Source organism: Lissotriton vulgaris, chromosome 1_1 (genome assembly GCF_964263255.1).
Source record: "Lissotriton vulgaris chromosome 1_1, aLisVul1.2, whole genome shotgun sequence".
Classification (NCBI taxonomy): domain Eukaryota; kingdom Metazoa; phylum Chordata; class Amphibia; order Caudata; family Salamandridae; genus Lissotriton; species Lissotriton vulgaris.
This window is the reverse complement of record NC_141685.1, coordinates 1,768,937,189-1,768,963,817: the sequence shown is the minus strand read 5'-3', so window position 1 is coordinate 1,768,963,817 and position 26,629 is coordinate 1,768,937,189. Positions and strand designations below refer to the sequence as shown.

At 43.3% G+C, this 26,629-nt stretch overlaps 1 protein-coding gene across 1 annotated transcript in view; it reads left to right on the top strand.

Moving 5' to 3' along the window:
- The window catches only part of CCDC38 (coiled-coil domain containing 38), a 2,358,499-nt gene that overhangs the window by 1,097,655 nt on the left and 1,234,215 nt on the right, over positions 1-26,629 (top strand). Inside the window, exon 9 of the mRNA XM_086919075.1 lies at positions 16,745-16,820. Within this exon, the coding sequence (XP_086775201.1) occupies positions 16,745-16,820 (76 nt within the window). The remainder of the gene's footprint in view (positions 1-16,744; positions 16,821-26,629) is intronic.

Here is a 26,629-nt window from a genome sequence, read left to right as displayed (position 1 = left end):
TGCGGTACAATTGGAAAAGCAGGAGGATCATTTACCCAACTCCAATTGGATTTTGTCAAGTTACCCCCGTGCAACGGGCTGAAATACTTGCTAGTTATTGTCTGCCTTTTCTCTCGTTCGGTGGATGCCTATCCCACGAGAAAAAATAATAGCCTAACTGTAGCTAAACTGCTCTTGAGAGAATTGATCCCTAGGTTTGGATTTCCAGTCACTTTAGAGACAGATACAGGAACATACTTTAACAATGAAGTAATTTGGGTGATCTGTGCATCATTTAAAATTGAACAGAAGCTACATTGTGCCTATTGACCCGAAGCATCTGGAGTGGTTGAGCAGATCAATGGCACTAAAAAAAATCTAGGTTAGGGAAAGTGTGTGCATCCATGTCACTGAAATGGCCTGATGCTTTACACCTTGTATTGATGAGTCTGAGAAGTATTCCTAACAAAAAGATAGGATTGAGTCCACATGAAGTCCTATTGGGAAGAGCAATTAGACAAGCCTTTGTACCAGCAAACAAACTGATGAATATATCTGGTGCCACGCAGTGCAAGGAAATGCAGTGCATGCCGTTTTCACATTGCGAACGGTGCTGCAGCCTGCAGCACTGTCTGCAGTTTTGAAGGCCCGGGATTCACCTGCCAGTATGGTGGGTGCATCCTAATTGCAGTGGTGGGACCGCCACACGTAATCCCAGCACTGCAACGATGGCAGGCAGACTGATATCCGCCCGCCATCGTAATGAGCCCCTAAGAAACAAAGAACAGGTGATAATTGGCCAGGAGGAGTGAAAAGATTAAAGTACAAAATAGTGAGAAGAAGGTTAAAGAAAAGGCCAGAGCAAATTAATGAGGTCTCAAGTTACACTGAACAAGAAGAGTCAGGTGAAGAGTTAGTACAAAAGACAATGAGATTAACACACCCAAGTAGGAAATACAAATTACCTGAGAGGATTTACATCATCTTAGAAAAAATTGTTCAGATCCAAGTGAAGACAAAGACAGTTCCAATACTGAGCAAGTTGATGAAAGCAATTTAAGACCCCCTTAAAAGAACTGAAGAAAAATAAATTTGTGGTGCAATATTTGTCAGAAGAAGACAAATTCAAAGATTCAAAAAACCCAAAGAAAGAAAATGAAAAGGGGGTAAAGAAGAAAGCCTTGAACTGTAGGATTACACTTTTATTTATGATTTTTTTTGATGAATTATAATTAATAGGTTTAGATTTTCGTATATTTTTATTTTTTTATAGAATACAAAATGGTTGAAGTAGAAAAGACTGAACATTCAAATTCTAGTCTAAAACATAGCTGTATTAAAGCTTGCTTATGTAGTGTCTTTCTATTGATGCTTGTAGGGGTAATATTAACAGTCATTGTACCTATTCTAATAGTAATTAATGGAAACAGTACCAATGATGTAACAAGAGAAAGAGTGAATGATGTAACTAATGGAAACCAGAATACTAATATTGGACAATCAGGTGGAAGTATTTTCCACCATAACAAATCCAATAATGATTTTTCGTTAAATGACTTTACTAAATTGGTATATGAATATACTAATACCATTAATGTGAGTGATTGTTATGTGTGAATGTTATGTGTGCATGCAATTACCTTCGTTTGTCTCAGAGGGGGTGACTTATCACCACCTATCTTTAACATGTGGTGTTTCTTGCAGTGTCCTTACCAGCCTGTTCTACGTAACAGGGAAACTCGAATATCAATATTCTAATATAGATTTTATATTTTCAGAAATACCTGTTATAAAAGTGATAAATAAGGCTTTAAGTAGAAAGAATGCACGATACATGGGTGAATTTTTTCATACTAACAAAACTTTAGATATAGAATATGCCTATAAAAATAACCTAACTTGTAGTTTGCAAGTTGAGGAGAAAGTGTTCATCGAAATGGTGGAAATTAGAAGAGAACGTTTCCAAAGAAAAGCTGCTGAACAGAAATCATGGGTTCCACCATGGGCTTTTAGAGAAGGAAATTATGAGAAGGGCGAGACATTCGCTGCAATGTCCCTGGACTGGCACCAAAAGGGAAAAATATGTTTGCTTAGAAATTGTTAGTGATATTTTTGGCGCACTGATACCCTCAGTTGGATTCGTTCTGAATTCACACAAAATGTGATAATTGCCTACAGTGGTTGATCATTTATCAACAGATACTGCTGCCGGATTCTTAATGATTGATACAGAAATGGTTGCAATTAGATCAATGGTTTTACAAAATCTACTTGCCCTTGATATCTTATTGGCAAAAGAGGGTGGAGTCTGTGGCATGTTGAGAATTCAACACTGCTGTATCTATGTCCCTGATAAAAGTAAAGGGATTGAGGGATATATTAAGAATATTACGAAATTACATGAAGACTTGACCCAACTGGAGGTTGACCGTGTTTGGGAGAAACTTGGTAAGGGTTTCTCTTCAGTAGGTAAATGGTTTTCTATCTTTGTAAGCAGCTTATTAGGAAAAAAAATAATGCCAATTATTTCTGTAGCAATAGTAGCTTTAGTGATAACAATAACATATATATGTTTTAAGAGTGGAAGAAATGAAGTGACAGAATCAAGGAATAACGAAGAGCAAGGAAAAGAAAAAGAGAGGAGATAGAACTAGAAGAGATGAAAGGAGAATACCATGACATTATGAAAGATGTAGATAAAAGTGTCATAAAAAGACAGAACACAGAGTTATAGATAAATGAAGATGGCACTTGGTGTGGTAGGTATTTTATGATGGCTCTAAGAAGCCATCAGAGGGGGGATTGATGGAGCAGGATTTTTCAGAAAGAGACCTTCTCGGATGAACACCCCCATAAAACGTACTAACAGGAAGCAGTAATAGAAAATAATGTGCACCTTTCATAAACACGAGGGCAAAGTGTTTTACGCATGCATGCATTAACATGTTGAATTGCATGAAAGAACTAACAAAAAAAACGGTATTTACATTGTGCTTTGAAACAATCAAGAAATAAAGCATGACTAGGCCGCATTGTGCATATTTCTTTAAATCTAATAAATAATGCTGCTTTTGCCTTGTGCTTCTGCTAGGTCAACATTTAACAGGGAAAATAGTGCAAAGGTGGGTGAGAAACAGTGAAAAATACATTATCATATAATTAATGAATGTTCTGGTCCATTTTGCCATAGTGAGCTGAATAAACGTCCATTTTCATAAAGTTGGCTGAGTTAGTAGGGATCAGAACAAAGAGTGAAACTAACCTGTCAGTGCAGACTGAAGTGCTGAGTACTGCAATGAAAGGACAAAGGTTGAAGGACACTAACCAGAGAGCATATTGTCTACTTGCCAGAAGACGAGACTGACTGTGGGACAGAAAGCTCCTTCCACGGATACTGCTGAATTCTATTAATTAAAATGTTTAAATGTATCTTATGACAGAAACATGCGAATAAGTCAAGAGTGGGCTATGGGAAAGGATGTAAAACAATGACATGCCTAACATTTAAGTGAAGTCACAGTGGTGTGACAGGACCACCTCCTGAATCTACCAATCAGCTGCTGAATTACGCAAATTGTTGCAACTAATGTGGGATGGACATGTAGGTTTTAGGGTATAATTGGGATGCCTTTAGGGGTGTGGTTTAGAGTTGCGGGGAGGAAAAGAAGATGGGCGAATGCGTTGCTGATCTTTGGTTTACAGAAGCTTAGCAGTTTCCTGTCTCTGTCCTGCTCCTGGTTCCTGACTTCTTTGTTCCCTGATCCTATTTCGGGGGCCCCCAGGGGGGTGGTTTTCTTCAGATCCATTGGGGTTTGTATCCTTCTGACTCTTTCTTGCAAAATTACTTGCAAATGTATGTATCTCTGTAACTTTGGTCTCTCCACCTACCCACTCCATCATAAATATTGTTTCTTGCATTATATTTTGCTGAAACTTATGTCTCTTAATCTATCCACTTCTTTATGTTACTACCGTATTTTGAATAACAAAGTTTTAATCTGATTACAAATAATGACAATTTCTCTCCCTTTATGAATTTCATTGTTTGAATTTGTGCCATATGCATTGAGCATTATGAACTTTAAGAATTATGAGATAAACTTTATTAACCTCACTGAGAGTCTGTGATTATTTTAAACTGACTGAATAGTTAGAGGTGTAATATCATTACCATAAACTCTTCAACTAATTGGTCCATCGACCAAGTGGAAGGAAAGTTGATGTATAGTTGGAAATATATTTTGAAATGTCAATCATGTATCTATAAAGAAACTGAAATCTGAAGGCATTATATAAATTGACCCCAGCGCATCAGAGATTTGGGTGAATGTGTTTAGGCCATTGTTGTATATTATTGATGAGTATCGATCCCTGATCAGGTATTGGCTTCACGCTGGATCAGTTAACAGTTCAACGGCTTACCTCTACTCCTCGAGCATGGCCGTCGGCTGGTCTCTAGAAACATGGTAACGTCAATTTTTTGTTAATTCAGGTGCTCTCAATAAATCCAGTACTGCGTCGTTGGTGCTCTTCTTTACTGGAGAGGCCAAATACTTTTCTCAGTGTGCGCTGAGGAATTTCGGCCCAAAAGTACACAAAGTTAGGGGTTGGTGTTGTTAAAAGCCTGCCCCCTGCACAGGCTCAACAAGTGGTCGCTAATTTCTTAGTGCTGTGTTCTGCTCAGGAAGAATTCGCTAGAGGCTCCAGTTGAGTAGAAAGTGGGTTTATTAGTATAATGGAACAACACCAAACAGGTCCTTTCCAATCATCAGCCACCACCAAATGCTCACTTATTAACATTCCACCCCAGTACTAAATGACCAAATAACACTCCAGTCACAAGGAGTGAACAGCTGAAGTAGTGAACGCAAAATCTTGTTACTCAGTTTCAGGGATGGGTTCCAAGCAGCCCAGACGTGCAGCCGAAGCAGAAGTTGTTTACTACTGGCTTCTGCATCTTAAGTAAAAGGCACAATGTTACGGTGTTTGCTGAACTTTCTGCCATTTGCTCAAGGAGCAATATGATTTTGTTTGTTCTAAGTGGACTTCTAATGTTCGTTTTTAAATAGTAAACACTCCTTATGAACGAGCTACCATTGTTGACACGGTTCCATTACAATGGAATGCCTGGTCTATGAAAGCGATCTTAGTGCCACACTTTTTATTCCTAAATGATACACCCAGGGACTGCTAGCCCTACAGACTACAAATGCCTTAAGTAGGTCTGAGGCCTGCCACTATCACCAACGGAAGTACTGTCTGCATAGTTCTTTAAGCTTATGACCAGTAGCTGTGGCAGTTTTCCCAATTCTTCAAAATGTCAGGGTATGTGGTCAGAACTGGAGAATGTTGTCTGGCCTTTATGGTATGATCTTGGAGGAAGTGTTCTCCAAACCCATAGAAACCTCCTCTATATTGACGCAACAGGCTACCTTAAATAGGCAATACTATCTACCTGCCCCTCCCTACAGTTACCCCCATTAAATGCATGTCTCTGAACCCTTCCTGTATTGAATTGGCATTGTGTAAAAATCTCATCAAAATGTAGCAAAAATCCATTCAAAAAATGACTGACGGAGGCTCAATCCGGTTTGTAGCTGATAACGCGGAACAAATGGAACTGAGGTCAGCGTGCTGGGGTGTGCCTATGTAGGCACAGTTCACAAAACTTTTAGCACGGACAATGCTGACGAAGTCACGTGGAACTCCACCTAAAGGCATGCAAGTTGGCAACTTGCAAAAATGTCCAGATCCAGGCTGACAACTGGGGGAGTATTCTTAGGAAAGGAATCTGCTGGTAGATAGAGCCTCTACCAGATAAGGCATTACCAAAGGTAAGCAACGTGTTATTCATGCAGGTTCAACAAAGGGTGGTGGAAGGGACAAGTTAAGGGAGTTGTAAAAAATATTTGATTTTCTAACAACGTTGGCACAGAGTCACATATCTGCACAACACTAGGTAAACAATTAACATGTTTAGCTTACTCTTGATATTTGGAATTTGAAATACATCAAAGTATGTCAGTTAGTCTAAGGGGGTATAAATAAGTGTTTATTTGCTGATAACGTTTGCACTATCTAATGTTTTTTTTCCTGCAATTTTGCGCACTGTTGGCATATTTAGCCCAGTGCAAGGATTTCACATGTCCCCAACTGCAATTCTTATGACCGCTCAATAATCATAATAATAAATAAAAGGATTTTAAAATTCTTTAGAATTCAACACATGTACAAGCAGTGAGATTTCATTAATGATATTGCATTATCATTGTCAGCCGCGACCGCTGTGTAACAGCGGTGGTGCCAGGTGAGGGGGGATTTCGAGAGACTACCACGATAATTGTTACAGGAATATGAAATGACACCAATATTGTCAACGAGGTCATTTTTTTTATTCCTTGTCTTGCACCTTGGGTGAGAACGTGACCACTACACTTGAGGTGCATGTTACGTCTAGTATGTGTAGATTCAGCTAGCCGTAACTAGCCTGTTTCAGAATTTTCGTTTATTTCTAATCATAACTTTGTCAGCCTGTTGTAGACACTGACCAACAGCTAAAAACAAATGTTTTTTCTTCCCAACCCCAAACTGCCTAGCCAGAAACAGGTGGAGTCTTGTTTACCCACTTTCTTCTTTTTCCAACTCTGAAGGAAGTTTGAGACAGCTAACAACTGTCATAGAGTACTGTTGCTTGCCTACAGGGCAGTGGGGTAACTGTTTGCTGTTCTATGCCTCTATGATCCTTTTTCCAAGTGTGAAGGTGGCACAAGGCATCTAATAGCTGGCCCAGTGTACTGCTGATATTTTCAAACGGGACACCTAGGCAGATATTTTCTGTTGCTAGCTCTTTCATCTTCATGCTTTTGAGAGTGAAAAAAGTCTTGACAAGCTGACAGTTTCAGGAGTGCCCGTATTGCTTTTGGGGATAGAGCTCCTAGACAGATCGCATCTGTACAGCGCCTCTATCCCCCTTAAAATGGTGGCTGATGGCATTTGAAAGCAACTGTAATTGGCAAAAACGTGAGGTCCAGGTAGGGTTCTCACCCAGAGAAAAAAAGTAAAAAAGATAGGCAAATGTTGCATTTTAAAGCAAATTAATTTAGTTAAAGCAAGGCTAATGAAGCATTGGGATTGTATAGTCTTTAAATATCAAACACATTTAAAACTGCACCGTATCTTACTTAATTATTATTATCAATGGGTACTGCAATGTGCAAACTGTAAAGTGCAACAACTTTAGCCCTTCACAATTTGTGCGTGTCCAGTGTCTTGCACTGCATGAAGAATCAACTTTGGAAGAAAATGCTCTAACCAGGCTTCGGGAAGCACCCACTGCTGTTGGCTACAATCAGTCATATAGAAATATGTGCAACAGGTCTTAATAGGGATGAAAAAAGTGGGGGCTTTCTAAAAGAGAACGTGTAAAATACATTTCTGAGATTCTGTTTGTGTGCCACCCAACAGGTATTTTGGATTCTCTTTGAGATATATTTGAATCCAGATGTACAACACAGCAACTAACATACACCTAAAACCTGTCAGTTCAATTGGCTTTGTCAATTGTTGTTAGCTGTTTAAGGTAAATGAGTAACAACAATGATTTATTATAAATAATTACCATTGGAAATGTTTCAATTCTTAAATTGTGAGTCTGTGAATCAAATCGTATTGAAGCCTGTGGAAGGAGTTTTGGCCTTTAGTTATGCGCACTTAAGATGAGATATGTACGCCCTTTTTCTATGCATATCTTGTCCATCTGCACATCTTCAACTGCCTCTCTTTTCTCTTAAGCACCCTCTTTTCACTCTCCCCCGAATGCACTTCTTGCATTTACCTCACTTCACCCCCTCCAAACATACACTACACTCACTCACGTTTAGGCAATTTATTTCCTTTTGGTTTTGCCTTGTAAATATTTTGACATTTGTGTACTCCCTTCACACACGTTTGGATTGCAACTGGAATACATGACCATTGTTCTGTGTGCTCTGCATGGAGGCCAACAAACTGACATGCACTTTTCTTTAGCTTCAGCCTCAGGTTCAGAGCTCTCAAAGCACCTCATAAGCACCTGGCATGGCCAGGGTCGGACATTTCCCCGGGAGCCGGTTTAGGTACAGGTGGCCGATTTTGCAGCAGTGCTGCAATATCAGCCGCCTGTAACCAAAGCGGCAGCAGGATGGCGCTTCCCACTCGCACCATCCCTTGGGTGCAGGTCGAGCGGTTTGCCAGGGCTGGTTTCAGCTTTCAGTCCGGCCATGGGCAAGGCTCAAAGTATGCACTATGCAGGAGTAATAAGATGCACAGAAAAAATACAGAAAAAAACATGATAAAATATCCAACACTCTTGAGGAATGCAAGATTAAGTAAAAAATGTGAAATAAGTGGGGAACTAAATCGCTGACATGCATTGTCTTAATGTTTTTAACATTCATAAATCAATCCATGTTTTTGACATTAATGTTAAGAACATTAAGATAGGGCCAGTTTTATCAGCATACAGCAGAGAAATGTATTTACTCTAATCAAAAATTTCTCCCGTTGCGCTTGAATAGGATATTTGGTTCATCTTCGCAAGGGAACTAAAACCCTGTCAGTCTTTTTAATCCATTTTGCAGGGTAAACAAAACAGCAGTTCCACTTCTAACGGGGCCAACGACATTCAGCCAGGGCCTGGGGTGTCACAGTGGGTCTGGTTCGTGGGGCCAGGATTCTCAGCACAATATACATTACACAAGATTAGCATTATAACACTTACCATTACAGAGTACAAGGAATCAAATCAAACGTACTTCCATCCACTCCTATCTATGAAAAATGGGAAAGGGTAGGATCTAGGCCAGTGAATAACAGGCGTCTGCCCTCAGGCAGAGATGGAGACGGAGACATCCAAAACCCTGATGCTGAAATCATCACTGGCCTATAGTGGATACTACCATAGACTACAATGGCAATGAATTGCGAGTTGATTTACTGCCTGGCTTCTGTCTGCAGCTTTTGAGCGAGGTGGGACAGACAGCCTGGGACAGACAGCCCAGATCTAAATACATCAAATTGTTTTGAGATACAATCATAACTCTAAATAAATCGATCTATCTAATATTTGTGCAGGAATGTGTATGAATTTCAGTGGGGCGTAGCCCCAGAGCCTTAGTGGAGAAATAACCCATGCACCCTTCACAGAATGTGGGTGAATGAGACCCAGAACAGCTAACACCTTCACCAGTATCTTCTTTTCGTCTTTGTTTTCACAATTATTTTGCCAATGGGCAAAGTGAATCTTGAGTTAGATTGGGAGTTAAAGTATACCACTGACCTCAGGCAAGGCACAGTTTGTATGTCACAACATTCTTCCCACTCTTGGTCAGGGCTGGAGCATAGATTTCCGCCCACCTTCACTTGGACAGTGGGCTGAACAGAGAGCCCTCTACCCCTTTGCTGTTGTTGAAAGAACAAATCTCCCCACCCTTAGACAAGGCAGCTAACTGGAATAGACACAGTCCTGCTTTGGGCCTTTGGGAAAGGAAAGAGCCAAACACAACCCCATTTTACGCATTGTGGGGTACACTACATACCCCCAACATAGGTAAGTCAAGGATTCTCAAAATTTTCCACCTTGTCTCTGGGTAAAATGGAGTTGGGGCATTGAAGAAAAGTGTAGTCAAGCAAGGCCAGGTTGTCGCTAATCTCTCCACCCATAGCAAGACATGGGACAAAAAACAACCCCTTTTACCTCTGAGCAAAGTGTGGCTGGGCAAATAAAGCATGAATATGTGGAAATACTGTACTTGAGAATGTCATGATGGCCGGTACATGACATAAACCAGTTTCCTGGAAAAGGTGGGTGCTCAAAATCAGTTTGCATTGATGGTACTAGCTTCAGCCAAAACATGCTATGCATTTTACAGAAAGACCTAGGGCCAGATGTAAGGAATCTCAATTTACCTATTCTAATACCGAATTTAACGATTCGGTATTTAAGAATAGGTAAATGGGATGTAGATAATTTTTCGGTAAAAATTACCGAATTGGTAAGATTCAGTAATTAAGAATTGGTATTTACCGACTTGGTATTTACCGAATCGGTAAATACTGATTCAGTAATTCCCATTCATTCCTATGGGCCTGGAGGCCCATAGGAATGAATGGGAATTACCGATTCGGTAAATACCGATTCGGTAAATACCGAATCGGTAATAGGAGAAACCCTTTCAAGGGTGGCAGGGTGTCACATTGACACCCTGATGCACCCCTGAATAGTGCATGGGTGCACATGTGGCACACATACATGCCCTAAGGGCATGTATGTCTGCTACATGGCACTGTTAAAAAAGCACAAAATAGCTTATTAAACTGTTTCCGTTATTTACCACCAACTTGTAGTTGGTGGTAAATAACGAATCCTTACAGGTGAAAAGCACTCACTTGAGTGCTTCCTACATTTCAGATTCGGTAATTTACCGAATCGGTATTTTATTTACCGAATTCTTAAATACCGATTCGGTAAATTACCAAATCTGAAATGTAGCCACCTACATCCCAAATGCCTAATACCGGTGGGTAACAGCCGAAATTCGGTAATTTCGACCATTACCGACCGGTATTAGGGTTCCTACATCTGGCCCTTAATATTAAGATGAAGTGAAGCGTGAGAGGGTGTCAGTACCAGCTGACACACAGAACCTAAATCGATGTGAAATTAACAGTATTTCCCTCTCCTGCAATACAGCGTTTACAATATCACATATTGCAGACTACTTTCTAATATCAATAGTTAAATCATTTTTGATTACACATTGATGTAATCCAGTTTTTAAATATTAAAGATGTGAAGAGCTAGCATCAATGCCCAATCTGCAATAATGTGCCCGAACATAAGGAATATTTAACAACATACAATAACACCTCATAAGTATAAAATACACCTACCAATCTTGGACATGCCATCAGATGCTTTCATGAAATGCCATTATTTACCAACACAACGGTGCCTATTTTGGCCTTACCAGGCATTTGCGAGCTTCTACCAAACACTACCACCCAACCACCACTCACCAGGAAGTGGCGGAGTTGGGCATAATGTCATCTTGATGTTATTTCTGCTCAACAATGGCAAACAGCCAGTCAAGCTCCTGCCATGTGAGGCTGTATTTGCAGCATTCACCACCCTTATTTTTAAATTAACCTGGCAGAGTAGAAGGATTGCAGTGGGTTGGTGGCTAGGTCTCTTTTCGCTGAGCTAGTGGTAGCCCCCTGTTTTCCTCTCTCTGAAGTTAATAAAACCACCAGAGATTTCCACGGTTTGCCATACCTGTATGCCAGGACCAAGGGGAATCCTTTGGGATTTTTCTGAGTCCCATAGAGGGGAGAGGCCTCCTGTTACACCTAAACCTCAGGACACACAGGCAATCCCAAGTATTAATTTCTCTGGGGTGTGCAAGAAAACCTTGTGATGAAAGATGAAGCTCTGTGGTTTCCTTGTTGAAACCAAAAACATCTTTGAGATTACAAGTGCATTTTGAGACCCCAAGCCCTAAGGAATTTCCAGGGATTTTTTACTGGTACCTATTCTGAGAGGAATTTCTGATGATCCCACAGGATCTGAGTGCTTCTACCAAGAGGCGTTCCAGCTGTGCAAACCAGGGGGAACAAGAGCATCAGCCTAGCAGTACTTGCATCTCAGTGCGGAGCCACTCTGCCATCCTCCAGCCTTGACCTAGCAGTATCTGTAATCAATACGCATGGTGAGAGGATGGCGGGGTAATTGTGGGTTTCAAGTGTGGACATAGATGGTGCCTTTACCCAGGTCTAAATGAGAAGCAAAGAAAAAATAGCAAAATTATGATTAAGCAATTTTTATTGGCTTCATCAACTGTAGACAATAGGAATTGTTGCAGGATTTTGTTTTCAAACAGATTTTATTGGTTTGTACGTTATAACATACATAATTTCCAAACATTTATCTTTTATGTTTCTTGCAATTTTGCATCTTACAACAGTCAGGTGAATGTGCTACATTGCCAATATGTGAGTTAACTCTACTGTAGTGTTTTTGGGCAATCATGTAATACATCGTTTTATTTTTGTAGGTGTCAACATTGAAAATGAATTTGCCAACTAGTAACAACTACCCTCCACCCTCCACCCTCCCTCGTTCTGGTCCATCATGTCCACTGTCAGGTTTAGTGGTGCATCCTGAGCTAACTTGAGTAGTGTGCTTCACACCTGCAGTTGCGCATCGGAACTAGTCGTGCCGTTACAACCCAGGGTGTTACGGCTAGAGCAAGTGTTCTGCTGTGCAGTTGGGGTACTAAGTAGAGGGTTGGGGTCTATGGCTTTGAAGCCCTTCAACATAGCATCCCATTACATGGATATCTGGTTTTTACTTAGCCCCCGGGTCTCCTCCCGCCTTACAACTGCACTTTCGGCTCCACTCCATTACACTTCCTCAATATGCCAAGTGTAGAACGCAGGGGTCTCTATTTCTACCTCATAGTATGGCTATTATGAGAGCAAGGTCTAGAAATCGAATTTGAATTTTCTGAGGATCTGTGCATTTGTGTAGACCTAACAGGCACTCCACAACAGTGTCATTGGCATGCAAGTGTGTGGTTGCCGCTATAGCTCGGCGGACCTCCTCCCAAAACTCTCTGAGGCATGTGCATGACCATAGCATGTGAATGAGATCTGCCTCCTCCAACTTACAGCGAGGACAGTAATGCTGTGTATTTGGGAACATCCACTGTAGACGGCGTGGTGTTAGGTAGGACCGGCGAGGAACCATGCATTGTATGAATTAAAATTTTGCATTGCGGGTCACTAGTTTAGGATGTTCTAGGATGACGACACATTCCTTGTCGGACAACACCTTCCCCAGTTCTCCTGACCATTTGGTTCTTAGATCGGGGAGGAGCACCACTGCATGGGCCCGAATACCGACATATAACTGTTTTATGAGGTGGCGTCTCTCGCCTATGTAATATAGTGTACAAACTAATTTGTGTGGCGATGGTTCCTCTCGCTGAGGAGCCCAGTGCTTCCTTACGTAGGTAGTGCAATACCATAGCAAGTGTCAAATATAAGTGATTTGGCGCCCCAGTTGCCCATGCAAACTTTTCATGGTCTAAGAGGATATTATTGCTAAACAGTGCTCCTACCGTTCCGACCCATTTGCCAACCCAGGCCTGCAGTCTACGCTTTGTGAGCCTTCCACTGGGTGTTGGTATCCTCAGCAGTGGGATGTTACCAGCACATGGGAGACAGCGGCACATGTATTGTATCCCTTTTTCCCAGCCCAGTAGCGCAGTTCTCAACAAGGGCGGTGCATTCAGGGGGGATTTTGCACTTTGGTTGTAATAGTGTGTGTAGGGTCCCCTGAATTATGTTGTGCACTGTGTACCCCAACTCCTGCAGGTTGCGACCCGCAGTCCAGTAGGACAGCCACTGCAATTGGCTCATGTAATAGTACACTCTGCTGTCCAGCACCTCCAACCCCCCTCTATGTGGTTCTAGCTGCAATTTTTTAAGGCTCACCCTTCGCCGTCGGGACCCGCATATCAGGTCTAGGAGTATGGTGTCCAGAGTTCAGAAGATGGCTGGCGGGATTATTATTGGCAGATTGGCAAAATAATATAATAGGTGGGGGAGAGGAATTGTTGCTGGGTAAGACATTAATGAATAAGCAACTTTAGATTATAGCAATTTTAGCAGGATGAGACAATAACAAATAATCAACTGTAGACAATGCCAACTGTAGCAGGATGAGACATTAACAAATTACAAGAGTGAATTGCACTGGCTAACATTGAAGGATGAGGGGGACCAAATAAAGAAAAGGGTTGGGTTACCAAACGTGGAAAAAGGAACTAGGGGGTGCACAAACGATAATAGTGTAATGCTGTGAAACAGAATGTGGGGGGCTCATGGAGCGGTTGTGAATTCAGATGTATTGTGATGGGGAGAGTGAGTATTTGGTGACCTGACGCCTATACATTTAACACTGTGAGGGCTGAGCATTCTCTTCAGTCAGTTCCTTATACTGTACAAGCATAGTGTCCCAGATAGCAGCAATAGGGTGCTGGTTTTATATGATGGGCCTCCACCCAATGCAGTGCAGAGCTTTCTGCTTCTCCCCGCCTAAGTAGTGCCTTCTGAAATAGGGAGAGAGCAGGGGGGTGTTGAGCCTTCCAGTGCATAGTTACTAGATGCATAGCCAACAGGAGGGCAAGATTGGCGAATTGCACCCATACCCTGTACTTTTTTTGTCTTTGGAAAATACCTAAGGCAGTAGCCTCCCCACAAATTCAATGTGGTGAGTTCTGTGACTGTGCCCAATGAAGCATGTACTGCATGCCAAACGTGCTATTCTAGGGCATGATCAGAGCATGTTCTAGAAGTCAGCAACCTGGGTGAAACATCTAGGACAAGTGAAATTGGCTCCTGGGAACTTATGATTTAGACGAGAGGGTGTAAAGTAAGCCCTGTGAAGGATCATTTATTGGATAGTTTAAAAACAAGCATTTCTCGAAACAGTCTTAGGAGACTCAAGGGCACATGACCACTTGGTGTTGTGAAGAGGTCTTGTTAAGTCCTCCTCCCAGGGGCAGCGGAGGTGAACCAAAGAAATGTCAGTGTGTTCTCTAATGGATTTGGATAACCATGTGATAAAATGTCGACCACCCCCCATGTGGAATAAAGTATGTATCATTGCATGGGTAAGTGGTTCATCTTGGGCTCTCCATAATGATCAACGTGCCACCAGTAATTGTCCATATGTTGCTAATTGTCCTGAGGGTATATTATAGTCCTGATGAATTTGTGCAAATGTGAGGATCTGGGCACCTTGGAAGAGATCTCCAACCATTTCTAAAGATTGTGCAGGCCACTCCTGAAGCTGCTCATCTGTTAGCAGACCTAAGGGTCCCGGGAGACCCTTGAGGGGTATTTTGGGAGAATATGGGCGGATTTTACTCATAAGCTGTAAAATTTTAGTTAGACATTTTCAGTCCAACCGTGTAGGGACCAGGAGCAATTTATTTTGATAGTGGGGTATAAAAGCTGTCGTATTATAGGAGGGAAGTGGACCATCGCCTCTGCTTGTCGTATAGAGGTTCATTCCTCCAAACATTCCATTGGAGCTGTGCTTCTTGGGAATGATATAGACAAACTCCCAGATAACAGACCGCAGATGTCCTCTAGGATAGCGGATTTGGATTACTTGTGGGTGGGCATTGCTGTGAAATGGAAATGTGCAAGATTTTCACCAGTTCACTTTGAGGCCAGCTGCTTCCTCAAAGTCCCAGAAAGTAGACAATATTGAGAACATGTCTGCTGACGTGTCCTGGATATATAATAAAAAGTCATCTGCATAGAATGACACATCATTTGTGGTTCCATCAAGAGTGTTACCCCACTGCTGACCTTCCAAGCAAAGAAGATGAGCCAGCGGCTCCATGGCAATTGAGAATAGGATAGGTAGGGAGAAGGCAGCCCTCACGCGTGTGCCTTGACCAGGGCCGGACTGGGAAGCAAAACCGGCCCTGGCAAAGTGCTCGGCCGGCCCCCCCCAGGGGTTGGGGGTGCCACCGAGCTCTTTGCCGGGGCCGGTTTTCGGCCGATTTTGTTACAGGGCCGATTTTGCAGCTATGCTGAAAAAACGACTCTGTAACAAAAACGGCCCCCAGGGGCCCAACACCGGCCCCAACCCTTGCGGCGCACCAGGGGATTGCCCGGTGTCCGCAACGGCCAGTCCGGGCCTGGCCTTGACCTATTGGAAAGGGGAGCGAAATCAGGCGCCCAATGCACGCCCTAAATTACAGGTTTCTGTACAGTAGCTTTGTGTAGGTCAGCAGGCGTTGGCCTAGGTCTGCTGCCTGGAGAACCTCGGAGAGGTAATTTCAAGATCAAGAATTAAAGGCCTTCTCGACGTCCAATATAAGGCATGCTGTCTGCAGTTATCACAGCGAGGCCTATCTGTCGCGGGTAAGAGTTGTCTAATATTATTATTAGACGTGTTACGTCCTGGAACAAATCCATTTTGTTCGGGTGAATGAAGACAGAAAATACACTCAAGTACTGATTCACTAGGACTTTACCAAGTATTTTATAGTCGGCCCCCAATATGGCCACTGGCGATAGGAGGAGAGGCAAGTGGCACTTGACTATTAGGCTTCTGAAGGGATACTAGAAGAGATTCCTGGAGGAAGGGTGGGAGCAAGCCGGTTGTAAGGTCTTCATTGTTTACCTCAACCAAACTTGGAGCCAGGCTGACCAGGAACCGATCATGGTATTCAGTTGGAAACCTATCTAATATGGCTAGGTCATGTATTACTTTTTTTTCCTCAGCTACATTAATTAGTGTGTTCCTCTCATAGCAAAGCGTTGATAGTTGGCAGTGGGCAGGTACCACACTAGTAGCTTAGTGAGGGAATCATACAAACATGCATTCACAACATTTCATTTCAGCCTTTCACATGATGGAGAAGTGAGAGTTAAAGTTAAAAGAGTATCTTAGATTTTGAATTTCACATATTTTTAGGATTTGTGTTGTAGTCAGTATCGAGACATTGTCAACCTTCCCTTCCCATTAATTTTTTTTTTTTCTATTAACTTTGTAATATATAGACAAATAAATCACTGATAATTCTACTGAAGTGTTAGACACAGTAGATTTCTAATGATGTGCTAGTAGAGTGAAATTGCAGTAGGATTGGTTCTATAAGTATTTCTGCTGGGTAAATGGTGCCTTTATCTTTGTTTGTTATAGGAGTCTAAGTATTTCTCCAGCCGAGGATAGAGAACCACCTAAACCCATCCCTGTAGATGATTCAGAATTGGATGAGGTAATTAGATAGTTTTGTTTCTTGCATTCTTATAAGATAAAAAAATCTGAATTTCACTGATAGCATGTGTTTGAAACATTTTCTTGACGGATTAGCCAAATCTTTTACGGGTGCAAACCTCAGTGTGCAGAATAGTAATACTTAATCACTTAGTGTGAGAGACAAATGTTACGGTACTGTTAACTGCACACTTATTACTTACTTCATATGTTTTCAGTATAATTTTGATTTCTTTTTTGATTCGGAATGAAGTGGTAGATTACATAAATATATATGTACAAAATAGTATATATTACCAATCATTTATTGCTTAGACCCTGTTGGTAGAAATCCCAGATTATATGGCATTCTGTAGAGAAACTACATAAGAGATAAATGGAAAAACACATTTGCCTCTACTTTATAGCTTCCTTTGTTGCTCATTCATTCAGTGCAATCTAAAGTCTGGCTGAGGCCTGTTCAAATTTGATTCCTCAGTCCATCCTGTAGATGTAATTTTTTTCAGATGTGAACAAGCATATAATGTGTAGGCTTTTTTGTCAAGGCAGTAGAGCTGTCACAATGTTCCAATGTTTTTAATGACTGAACAACTTATAAAGATAAACCCCATTAATGTTTTCCATTCCAACTGTCCTTTGTCGCTTGCCCAAAGACAGTTCTAAATGTCTATAACACCATCTCCCTTAATTTATGTTTCCAGTTCCCTATGCTAATTTGGCTTCATGCACATCTGTCCTCCAATAAATGGTTCTTAGAGAGATTTCTAGATTGTATTTAAAACAACACATAAATATGTTTATGTGTTGTTAGTGAAGTGTTGTTGAGTGGAGTGTCATAGAGTACAATGATAAGAGTATTGTAGAGTGAAGTGTCATAGAGTATAGTGGAGGAGTGTGGAGTAGAGTGGAGTAGCACACAGTGCAGTAGAACGGAGTGTTGTAGAGTGTTGTGTAGAACTGTAGAGTGTCATGACGTAGAATGTTGTGGTGTAGACGGTGGATAGTAGAGAGGCATAGAACCTATCCCGCTCCCAGCCCATGAATCTGAAGAGCCAAAGAAACCGATCCTGATCAAGGAGGTGACTTCAGCCATCGCCTGCTTTAAAGTTATGAAGTCCCTGGGGCCAGATGACTTCTCGTCCTGTTTCTACAAAGTGTTTTGCCAGGAACTAGTCCTACTGCTCACCCATCTCTAAAACACCTTTGCCGATACAGACATCCTCACCAACTCTTTTCTTAAGGCCTCAATCTCTGTCATCGCGAAGCCCAGCAAAGGCTCTGCCCTTTGTGGGTCCTATAGGCCTATCTCTCTCCTGGATATCAACGTGAAACATTTCAACAGTATGCTGGCCCTCCACCTCATTACCAATGTGGGGATAACAACAAATACATTCTGCATTGAATAGATAACACACATAGGTCCCAGAAAAAAAACTCTGTTATTCTCCATTGATGTTGAGAAAGCGTATATCTGTTTGAAACTCTGAAACGCTTTGGTTGTGCTGACAAATTCTGAAGATGGGTCCGCTCTGTCTGTAGTCCTTCTAGAGAAGCTAATTGAGTAAATGGGGTAATGTCCCAGCCTTTACCCATACAGCGAGGCATTCGACAAGGGTGTCACTTTTTTCGACCTCCACATGGAACCCTTTGCCCACAAGGTAAGAGGTAACCCTACTATTTCAGGGATACCCTTCGGCGGCGGTACAGCTTATATGTCTTATATGCTTATATGTCGCTGTCATGATCCTCTCCATTACTAACCAGATGTCATCCCTCCCTGTCTTCGTGACAAGGCTTCAAGCTTTTGGTAACATCTCTGGTTCAAAGTAAACATGAAAAAATCCCAGATCTTGAATTTATCCATCACTCTATCTCACGAGGCACATCTCCGCTCTTTGCTCCCCTTTGAGTCTGCAAACAACCCCATACCCTATCTTGTTATCAAGTTAGCATGATCATTTTCAAAGATGCTATTACTTAACTATACCGCCCTTAGTTTCCAAAACCTAACTTACGGTGCAAGTTATTGTTAGCTGTTGAGCAAAAAAGCAAGACTTATTCCAAAATGTGGGTGCCATTCATCTATAGTCAAGTCAAGTCAAATTTATTGTTTAAAATTAATAAAAATTATTACAACATACATTTGAAATCATCGGTAAAAATTAATAAATAATGTGCTTGATTGTTCACAAGGTAAAGTGAATAGACCGTGCAATTAATAAAATCTTAAATTTTTCATTTTGGTTGTACACTTCTTTTGTGGCTAAAGTTTTCAAGTGTGCACTTCCTATTCACTGTGTTTTCCTGGGTCCACTTGTTGTAGGAGAGATTGTACTTTCCTCATGTATTTAACCCCCCTACAAGCCAACATGGGAGATGATCCATCTAGCCATCAAATTACAGCTTGCCTGCATGATCGAATATTCAGGTTATTAACAATGTACCTTAAAAGCTGTCTCCTTAGGTCTATAGGAGCTGGGCAAGCACATAGCAAGTGAGTTAATGTTTCGTTTTGATATTCGCATAGACGACAATTAAGGTCGGTGTAACTACCTTTCCAGAATGGTAACAAGTCCTTTGAAAACTGTAGGCCCAGCCGATGTTCTATGTATCTTTGTTTTTTTTGCATGTTAAAATGACTTTCCAAATAGGGCTGCAGCTTTATCCCGGAATAAGAGTTTATCATTGTCCACCCGTGTCGACGTTTTGCGGTGCTTGACTTATCTTCCAGATATGATTTCCATTTGACCGCAGTGTTTGTAATTTTATCGAAGGTAGTTCTATCTGGCATCATGTCCCAAGTTGAATTGATTCCTATACAGGTCAAGGATTGAGACAGGAAATCTCCCCAACTGTGAGGCACGTGCTGTTTCTGCTGGGTGTCGATTTATTTCTTTCCAGCACAGGTTGTCCAGTGAGCCTTCTTCTGACATACGTACTTTATGACAGAGGTTCACAAAAGTACCCATACTGCAAAACTTCTGGTTCAGCAGGCCAAATTCTAAGCGAACCTGCGCTGGTGATGCAGATTTTGGAAGGTTTAAAGCTGACTCGTATATCTTTGTTTGTAGGCTGTTTAACAGCCCCGCCTCTTTGCCACACCAGGTCGCCAATGCGTAAGACAAGGTAGGTAAGGTTTGCGCTTTTATCACTTTCAGCAGGTGTGTATAGTTTGGGCAACTTAGTTTTTTTTGTAATTGCTGGTATGCATAGATCAGGGAATGTGCTTTTGCCTTCAGGTCAAATGTGTGCTCCTTGTTCGTTGGGCCTTGCGCCAGTTTCAGACCTAGGTACTTGTGTGATACTTCCTCCTTTATTGGGGTGCTATTTGCATACCATACGAATGTTGGTTTTTTCGGGTCTACAATACGGACCACTTTGGTTTTATCTTTATTCAGTTCCATGCCTTCGTGTTTCAAATAGGCGACCAGATTGTTGATCATCCTTTGCAGGCCTATTGGGGTTTGACTCAAAACAACAATATCGTCAGCATACTGCAGGAAGGGGATTGGGTTTTTTGACAGGTGCGGTGGATGACCTTCCCCGACCTGCCTGTGACTGACGATGTCTGCCATATAGAGATTAAATAACCTTGGGGCCAGTACACAGCCTTGTTTTAAGCCCTGTTGTGTATCAATTTCATCCGTGATACTGCTACCGTCTCCCAGTTTGACTCGTGCCCAGGTGTGACTACATGCTTATTATTGCCTCCAGTAAGTTCTTCGGGAAGCCCCATGATCTTAATTTGTCCCATAATCGGGTTCGATTCATCCCTGTCAAACGCTGCTCGCAGATCTATAAAACAAGCATACAGTCTTGTCTTCTTTATTTCTGCTTTTTCCTTCAGGAGAGCCAGAGTCATCAGGTTTGTTAGTGTACCGGTCCTTGGCCGGAAACCCGTTTGGAACATAGGTATGATCTTTGTGTCTTCCATCCAGTCTTGCAGGTGTACCAGTAGGCATGACCCGTATAGTTTTTCCTCAACGTCCATCAGCGATATCAGCCTATAGTTCCCTGGCTCGTTATGATCACCTTGTTTGAAAATGGGATGGATTATACTCCCGTTCCAGGACTTAGGCGGCTTGTTCGGTCTATAAATTAAGTTAAAGAGTGGTGTTAAGTATTCTGCCCAAAACTCAGGGGAATGTTTGAAGATGGCGTTTGGAAGCCCATTGGGACCTGCTGCATCCTCATTTTTCAGGCGTTTTATTATTCATTTTAGCTCGCCAGCTGTTACTAGGATGTCTGATAATGTTTCTTCTGATTTTTCGGATATTGTAGTGGGGTTGTTGACAAGTTTCCCTATATTCCTATTTTCGCTATCCGAAGAAGGTTTCTTTGTGTCTCCATGTGGCATGTTTCGTGTTCCCAAAATATTTCCCGAATGTTCAGAGTTTCTAGCGCATATTTCGCACTCTCTTTTACAGTGCCACTTTTGACCATCCTCCCTGTCAATAAACATGTTTTTGACGTGCTGGATCCACTTACTTTCTCCAATGCCTGCACCCTGCTTTAGATAATTGCCCTTTGTCAGTTTATTAATGATACCCCAGAATGATCGGGCATTTTTGTGTTTCCCGGCAATTAGTAATTTAGTTCAGATTTCGGCTTGGTATGAATTTTTTGCGTTACTCAGCAGAATCTTATATTTTTTCCGCATGGCTTTTAATTTCGCCCTCTCCGGTACTTTTCCACTTTTTATTACTTTTACCTGCTTCCGTACTTCACGTGTAATTTTCCTTTTTTCCTCTTGCAAGGTAATATTGTACCAAGGCTTCTTCCCAGTATCATACCTTCTCACGCTCTGTTTTGTGGTTGGGGGGTTTCTGGTTAAGGCCTCACATAGTTGTTCCCATGTTTCTATCGGGTTTTCTTTTTCCTCCGGTGTTAGTCTGAGCAGTTCTTTTTTAAATTGGTCCATTGTTGGTTTTATGTCCTTTCCACCCCATTTCAGTTTACGTAGATTGAATTTTTCTGTATGCTGAACAATGGTCTTTAGATTTTCGGTCTTGTTGGCCAATATTTTTATTTTGGTGATTAAAGGGAAATGATCGCTTTCTATGGGATTAATGACTGCTATTTCCCTCTGAGGCGGAAGCCGGAGGTTTACTGTGCTCTCTTGCACCTCTGCTTTAAATACGATTGATTTGCTAATTGTTTATAATAATTTTTAAAACTGTACCATATTTTATTGGGAGCGTTTTTAAATATCCCTGACACCCCCTACAGCGAGACTACTTCGCTGAGGCACCCCCTTTCCACCGCGTCGCTCTAGCGAGGCGCAGGGAAGCTTTGAACACCACTTTGGCAGCCATTTTAGATTGGGCAGGCTCGCCGGAGAGCTCGGCGCCCCTCCCGCCCTCCCTGGGTATTTAACAGGATGTAAATCGGTTTCGTGTGATTAACGACTGCTGTTTCCCTCTGAGGCGGAAGCCGGAGGTTTACTGTGCTCTCTTGCACCTCTGCTTTAAATACGATTGATTTGCTAATTGCTTATAATAATTTTTAAAACTGTACCATATTTTATTGGGAGCGTTTTTAAATATCCCTGACACCCCCTACAGCGAGACTACTTCGCTGAGGCACCCCCTTTCCACAGCGTCGCTCTAGCGAGGCGCAGGGAAGCTTTGAACACCACTTTGGCAGCCATTTTAGATTGGGCAGGCTCGCCGGAGAGCTCGGCGCCCCTCCCGCCCTCCCTGGGTATTTAACAGGATGTAAATCGGTTTCGTGTGATTAACGACTGCTGTTTCCCTCTGAGGCGGAAGCCGGAGGTTTACTGTGCTCTCTTGCACCTCTGCTTTAAATACGATTGATTTGCTAATTGTTTATAATAATTTTTAAAACTGTACCATATTTTATTGGGAGCGTTTTTAAATATCCCTGACACCCCCTACAGCGAGACTACTTTGCTGAGGCACCCCCTTTCCACAGCGTCGCTCTAGCGAGGCGCAGGGAAGCTTTGAACACCACTTTGGCAGCCATTTTAGATTGGGCAGGCTCGCCGGAGAGCTCGGCGCCCCTCCCGCTCTCCCTGGGTATTTAACAGGATGTAAATCGGTTTCGTGTGATTAACGACTGCTGTTTCCCTCTGAGGCGGAAGCCGGAGGTTTACTGTGCTCTCTTGCACCTCTGCTTTAAATACGATTGATTTGCTAATTGTTTATAATAATTTTTAAAACTGTACCATATTTTATTGGGAGCGTTTTTAAATATCCCTGACACCCCCTACAGCAAGACTACTTCGCTGAGGCACCCCCTTTCCACAGCGTCGCTCTAGCAAGGCGCAGGGAAGCTTTGAACACCACTTTGGCAGCCATTTTAGATTGGGCAGGCTCGCCGGAGAGCTCGGCGCCCCTCCCACCCTCCTCCCGCCCCGCCCAAAGTATGTATAATAACAACAACATTGCCCGTCCGCGCAGCAGGCGGGCGCAGCGGGCGCGCCGGCGGCGCGCCGGAGGCGCGCCAGAGGCAAGCCCGTCTGCGCCCGTCCGCGCTGAGGACGGGCTGGACGGGGGGACCTATAGGTCGACCACTGTGGGTCATGGAATATTGAAATATTCCTTATGGGATATGCTACGCCTTCGTCCCAAAACTGCTCCATGCTTTCACAACCTCACTCCAGATGACCTCATCGTGTCTAAGGGATGTGGGTGCTGTTTGACAGACTCGGTTGATATGATTCCTGCTTTGTCCGTCACTCCTCGGAAGTCCTGCTCACCGGTCTCTCCTAGCGATCTGGGTCTAGAATGCTTGCTCCTTAACGCGCGCTCACTTATTAAAAATAATATTATTTTTAAGGAGCTGATTTTGGAGAAGAATCCGACCTGGGCTTTTATTACAGAAACGTGGGCTAAGGACTCCTCTGGTCCAGACCTTACTGAAGCAGTCCCTGATGGGTACTGTCTGACTCGGCAGGATAGAGTCGGCCGGGTCGGTGGCGGCTTAGCCATCCTGCATAGGGACAACTTTCAATGTCATACCACGCTTTTATCTGACCCCAAGGATGCTACTCAGGTGGTCTATTTCTCATTACATGATTCCCATATCTCCCCATTTAACGGGATTTTGGTCTATCGTCCGCCCGGTCCCAGAGCGAACTTTAGTCTAAAACTGCTTCAGCTCCTGGAGCCCTACTTTGGTCGGGAGAATCTGACTATTCTGGGTGATTTTAATTTCCATTTGGAATTATTGGAATCACATGATACCTCCGTGTTGCTGGAAGCCCTGACAGCATGTGGATTCACTCAACTGGTGAAAGGACCCACCCATCGAGCTGGTCATACGCTCGATGGCATTTTCTCTAATGACCAGAGACTCTCAGTTACGGTTCCTTTCTCCCTCTCCTGGTCAGACCACTTGGCCGTGCCTTTCAAAGTGGCCTTCCCTAGTCAGGAAAGTGTTAGGAAAGTCCCTAGTACCTTTGAAGTACGCAGGAACTTTAAAAATATCGGTGAACACTCTTTTGACCCTTGGACTTCAAGACTGTCTTCCATTCGGGAGATGGATCCCTCCTCAGCGGTGCCGCATTACGATAACATTCTGAAAGAGGCCTTGGACGAACTGGCGCCAGCTCGGTCCTGCTATTCAGCAAGGAAAAGACCATCTGCCCCTTGGTTCTCTGAACAACTCAGACTCCTTAGGCAGGAAGTAAGGAGACAGGAGCATCGATGGCATGCCAGTTGGGATCTCAAAGACAGGGAAGCTCACAAAACCCTGCTCAAGAGATACAAATCGGAAGTTATCAGGACCAAGCAAGACCACTTTGTGGCCCTGACTTCCTCTCTTTCATCTCCCAAAGAGCTCTTCAGGATCGTGGACTCCCTTTCATCTCTTCAGGTCCCCGATCCAGTTGTTCCATCTCAGGAGCTCTGTAATGACATCGCTCGGTTCTTCCAGTCCAAAATAGCGGACATTTACACTGCTCTGGAGTCTCAGAGGCTTTCTACGGCGGAGCCACCAGTTACTGCAGCCCCGGATGTTCCAACGGCAGAGCCTCCCTTGGCCGGTTATCTGGAATCCTTCCCTCCGCTTTCCCTACAAGATCTCGACAAGCGGCTTGATAAAACCAAGTCAGGGTCTCCACTAGATGCTTGCCCTCTTAAGATCTTGAAGCAGTGCAGGGGATCTCTTTTACCCCCATTACTTGAGATCATGAATGGGGCCATGAGGGATGGTGTCTTCCCACAGCAGTGGAAAAATGCTGTGGTCAAGCCCCTTCTTAAGAAACCCTCCCTTGATCCTGGGGTCCTAAAAAACTTCCACCCCATCTCTCTGCTTCCGGCCCCTGCAAAGATGCTCGAATCCCATCTTAACGAGCATCTAGCTGCCTATGTGGAGAATTCAGGCTGTCTTGACCCCTCCCAGCATGGTTTCAGGAGGGAACATAGCACCGAGTCCGCCCTCACCCTGGTTCTCGATTCCATCCGTATGAATGTGGATGAGGGCCGGACATCCCTCCTGATCCTCCTGGACCTCACAGCTGCCTTCGATACCCTATCTCCCCAGGTCTTAACATCTCGACTGGGTGAGATTGGGGTCCGGGGGGCAGCCCTTGATCTGCTCGCTTCCTTTCTCGACCATAGGGAGCAGAGGGTAATGTTGGGAAAATTTCTATCTCCATCCTTGTCTGTGCAATGTGGGGTCCCTCAAGGGTCAGCGCTCAGTCCCACCCTTTTTAACATCTATGTGACCCCCCTTGCCAGACTTATCAGATCTTTTGGGATGGAGGTAGTCTCCTACGCGGACGACACGCAGATCCTCGTGTCTCTCTCCCAGCCAATTGAGCTGACCGCCTCCAGATTTAGATCCTGTATGGAGGCCGTCGGCCAGTGGATGATATACAACTCACTCAAATTGAATGGGGAGAAGACCGAGGTGATGGTGTTCGGCGGAAGGGAAGATATCTGGTCCACGGAGTGGTGGCCTGACTCGCTTGGTTTGTGCCCCAAACCTACTTCTTCAGCCAAAAATCTTGGGGTAATGATTGACCCTACTCTGGACATGCGCCAGCAAGTCAACAGGACGGTATCGACCTGCTGGGGCATAATTCATGTTCTCAGGAAAATAAGGAACTACCTTTCCCAGCCGGCAAGAAGACAACTTGCTGTCGCCCTTCTGGGATCGCGTCTGGACTACTGCAATGCGCTGTATGCTGGACTGAATAAGAGTCAGATGCAGCGCTTGCAGGTGGTCCAGAATGCGGCAGCTAGATTTGTCCTCGATCTTCCCCGTCGCACTTCGGCCACGCTCGCCAGGAAGCAGCTACATTGGCTTCCGATCAAGGAGTGGATTGTTTTCAAGTCCATGTGTATGGTCTATAAAGCCTTGGCCAAAAGCAGCCCCACAAGGATCAAAGCCATCCTGACATACTACAACCCAGGCAGGAGCCTCCGCTCCTCCAATCACTCTTTTCTCCACATCCCACGTATTCGGAAAGCCAGATGGGGTGGTAAGGCTTTCTCCCTCCTGGCCCCTAAATGGTGGAATGATCTTCCACTAGAACTTAGGTCCCTCCCTTCCCTCCAAACCTTCAGAGCAGCCCTTAAAACACGTCTCTTTATTCAAGCGTACAAGTAAGTGCATGACTGCCTGCTTTCTGACCTTTTTTTGTTAGGCGCCTTGACACCTTCGGGTTTTAGTTTGCGCGGTACAAGATGCAAAATAAATAAATAAATAAATAAATATGCGTTGCTCCACCAAGAACGAGCTTACCATCGGTGTCAAGTTGTTGCTCATTATTGTGAAATCTATTGATGACCTCCGATTTCCACTTACGAAGGTTATAGGTATGACCATTCCCCCATTTTC